Genomic DNA, 3,844 nt, shown 5'->3' on the forward strand with positions numbered 1-3,844 from the left:
CAAATGAAGTTTGAAACAATGGTGTGGTGGCATGTGTTTAACAGAAAAGTGCCCTTAGATTGCTTGGCTTCGTGGAACAAATGGATAGTCTAACTGAATATGAAAGTATATGTGAATGAGGTGGAAGCAGAAAGCGACAAAGGGAGACCAAAGACTGGTGGAGGGACGGGGTGGAGAGGTATACGAATGAGGGTGGTGTGAGATAGGGGGGTGGGAGGCAGCATGATGGCTGACGACAGGATGGTGTGGCGGCAATTTGTTCGTGGCCAATCTCTTCAGGTATACGAGGCCTGGCCACAGAGAAATATAAACCACGGTCTATCATTACTGAAACATAAAAATCAAGACTGACTCAGAATAATGATGTAATACTTTAAAGACCAGGCCCGTGTCTCGCGACTCATCTGGGCGATAAAGTCCTCTCGATTCAGCCCACAACGCAGAGAGAAATCCCACAGGTGGAGCGGCGCGTGATTGGACTTTATTCCCAAATGAGTTGCCGAGACGCGGAGGTTCCAATCACCGCTGCTCTAACCTGTGGCATTTCTCTTTGCAGGATGTGGCGCTTGACAGCGACGCTGCTGGTGCTGGGGCTCGCCTCAGCATCGCCCCAGGGAGGCTACCTGCCTCCTCGCCCTGAACCAGTCTGCCCTCCCGTCACCTCAGTTGTCTACGACACCAAAGTGCAGACCTCAGTCGCCGTACAGACACAAACCAGAGCAGACACCCAATACGTCACCACCACCCTCTACAGACAGCAGGTCGTTCCCACCACAATCTATAGCACACGTGTCCAGACTCAGGTCCAGTACCAGACCAGTGTCGTCCAACAAACCACTGTACGGGTTGTTGACAGAGTCATCACCCAGACCATTCCAAGCCCCCCAAGGGAGGAAACCCGTTATGTCACTTCCACTCAGGTCGTCCCACAGGTCAGCTATATCACACAGACTCAAGTTCAGACACAGGTCGTACCTGTTGAAGTTACCAGGACACAGATCCAAACAGTCAATCAACCAGTCGTCAACTACCAGACTCAGACTCGACAACAAACCCAGGTGGTCTCCATCCCTGGACCTGATGTTGTCCGCACTCGTGTGCAGACGGTGGTCCAAACCTCGGTCGTGAGACGCCAGCAGCCTGGAAGAACCAATTATGTAACCTCTACTATAGCAAGCCAAGTTGTCCAGACCAGCGTTGTCCAGGGACAAAATATAGTTCGCACAAGCTATGTTCAAAGACAACAGGTTATCCCCTTCACCTCCGTCAACACTCAGTACAGGACAGAATACGCCACCCGCGAACAGGTGGTGACCAGGACCAACGTGCAGACCCAGACACAAATAAGTACTCAGTTGGTGCCTCAAGAAGTTGTACGGACACAGGCAGTGCCTACTACCATCTACACCACCATCTACCAGACCAGAGTGCAGCCATTCACTCAGGTGCAGACCGTGGTCCAGACTCAGTACAACACTCCTGCTCCAGTGGTCCAGACCCAGCAGGAGGTCCGCACCTCCGTGGTCCAAGTACCTGGCCCGGACCGCGTGGTGACTCAGCAGGTGGCACAGACTCAGCAGCGTCAGGAGGTTGTTTACCAGACCGTCAACCAACCCCGCCAGGTCACCGTCACACAAACCGTCACCGGCACATGTGCTCAGCAAGGATACAACTACAACCAGCCCTCTGTTCCATTCAACTTTTGATGACATCATGACTCAGTGTTGTGAAAATACTAAACTATATAGATGAAGAAAATTTACACGTCTATTTTATGAATTTCAGTTAATATGATGCATTTCAAAAGCCTGAAACAATCATCCTAAAGCTCTTCTATTTATGTAAAGATACGACGAAACAATACATGTTTAATTAACTGATCTTTTTCTATTTATTATATCCTTTTTTTCCCCAAGACCAATAACAATGGTAAGTACCTCTGTGTTTTCACTGTGAATGATATTGTCATAAACTAATTTACCGGTATATGTTCCAGATAACTCAGTGACTCTTCCTCCAGATGAAGGTAGCTGTGCTGGCATGGCTGGTGGTGGGGACGCTGGGGGCCTCAGTGGAACGGCAGCGACGGCAGGTGTGGGGTAACAGGATCAACCGGCAGTCACCCCAAAATTACCTGCCGCCTCGACCAGATACCTGCCAGCCATCAACCATCTACCGTACAGAGACACAGTACTCGACTCAGGTTATTCCCTCCACCGTGTACAGCACTGACGTCAGTTATGTCACCCAGACATCAGTACGCACTCAGCAGGTGTTCACCACTATCACCTCACAAATATTACGCACCCAGGAGATACCATCCGTTCAGTACCGCACAGTGACAGTCACCAGCACACAGGAGAGAGTTCGTACCCAAGCGATCACTCTACCACCTCAAGTGAATTACGTCACAGAGACTCAACAAGTGGTAAGAACTCAGGTTCAGTATCAAACCAGCTTCACCACTCGTGTGCAACAGGTTCCGACAACCATCATCAGAAATGTGGTGTCTACACAGGTCGTTCCACAGCAGGTCGTCAGCACCGTCTACCAGACCCAGGTTGTCACCAGGACCCAACAACTCCCTGGCCGGACAAGTACCGTCCAGAGCACCCAGTACAGCACTGTTGTCTCCACCGTTGTCGTCCCAGGTCAGGATGTTGTTCGCACTTCAACTGTTGTCTCCACTAACGTGGTGATACAAACCATCACTCAGCCTGGTCAGACCCAAGTCGTAACATCTACGCAAGTCGTTCCAGTCACCACCACCATCTTCTCGCAGGTGTACCTTACCAACACACAGACGCAGTATGTGACACGTACACAGGTACAGCAACAGTACTCAACGGTGTACCGTACACAGCAAGTGCCTCAACTCATCACCAGGACGGTGACCGTGCCCCAGCAGGTGGTGAGCACTCAGGTGTCCACACAGGTCGTCCCCACCACCATCTACACCCAGCAGACCATACCCACCACAGTCAACCTCCCGGCCCAGACCCAGTACGTCACTGTGACCCGCACTGAGACCAGAACTCAGCAGCTGCCTGGCCAGACTCGTACAGAGTATGTAACCTCGACGGTCTACAACACCAACTTCGTGACGTCAACAGTGTACAGCCAGCAGGTGAACACTATCACGGCCACCAGCACCTACCAACCTGACTGCAACACTGGCTACAATTACCAACGTCCTGCTCAGCCCTTCAATCCACTGGGATAGGAATGGAGTTCACGGCAGTATTTACTGAACAAACTAGGACAAACAATCCTACGAGACAATAACAGAATACAATTTCTATTCAAAACCTTTGAAATATTCTGAAGCGTCGGTAACTTATTCATCTTACAAAAATAATGTGTACACAATCATCTTGAAAATAAAAGTCAAGTCATCCTAACACTTTGTCCACAGCCATCTTTGTGTTTTTGGTCTGCCTCTCTTCTGTACACAAATGTACTGAGGTTTGAATAAATATATTTATACCGTGAAAAGGAGTTCATCACTATGTTTCTCCTATCCTAACATCTCTCTCTTTGTAATACAGTATATAAGTAGTTTTTGCACCATGGACGCCCAGTTTCAGACCAGTATCAATTTATATATATATATATATATATATATATATATATATATATATATATATATATATATATATATATATATATATTACTTGCTTACTGTTCTTTGTCAGTTAGTTTAGGTTTTTAATACCTCTTTATGACCATGACTTTTATTCCGCTTGCATCCTTGTTACTGCCAGGCGATTTTATTCAGACTGGGGGAGATCTATTGTTCTGAAGAGGTAAGGAACACTCTCCACTGACTCCTTCCATATCATCT

The 3,844-nt window shown here is 48.2% G+C and overlaps 2 protein-coding genes across 2 annotated transcripts; both read left to right on the top strand.

The window, feature by feature from the left end:
* The first annotated feature begins 557 nt into the window (after positions 1–557).
* On the top strand, positions 558–1,706 carry LOC145406379 (uncharacterized). Its single transcript, XM_080277545.1, has one exon. The coding sequence runs from the start codon at positions 558–560 to the stop codon at positions 1,704–1,706; it is 1,149 nt and encodes a 382-aa protein (XP_080133671.1).
* A 314-nt stretch (positions 1,707–2,020) lies between these two features.
* On the top strand, positions 2,021–3,223 carry LOC145406314 (uncharacterized). Its single transcript, XM_080277477.1, has one exon. The coding sequence runs from the start codon at positions 2,021–2,023 to the stop codon at positions 3,221–3,223; it is 1,203 nt and encodes a 400-aa protein (XP_080133603.1).
* Positions 3,224–3,844: the final 621 nt, after the last annotated feature.

This window comes from Coenobita brevimanus, chromosome 70 (assembly GCF_032717465.1).
Source record: "Coenobita brevimanus isolate Jiangsu-jjx chromosome 70, ASM3271746v2, whole genome shotgun sequence".
NCBI classification, from domain to species: Eukaryota; Metazoa; Arthropoda; class Malacostraca; order Decapoda; family Coenobitidae; genus Coenobita; species Coenobita brevimanus.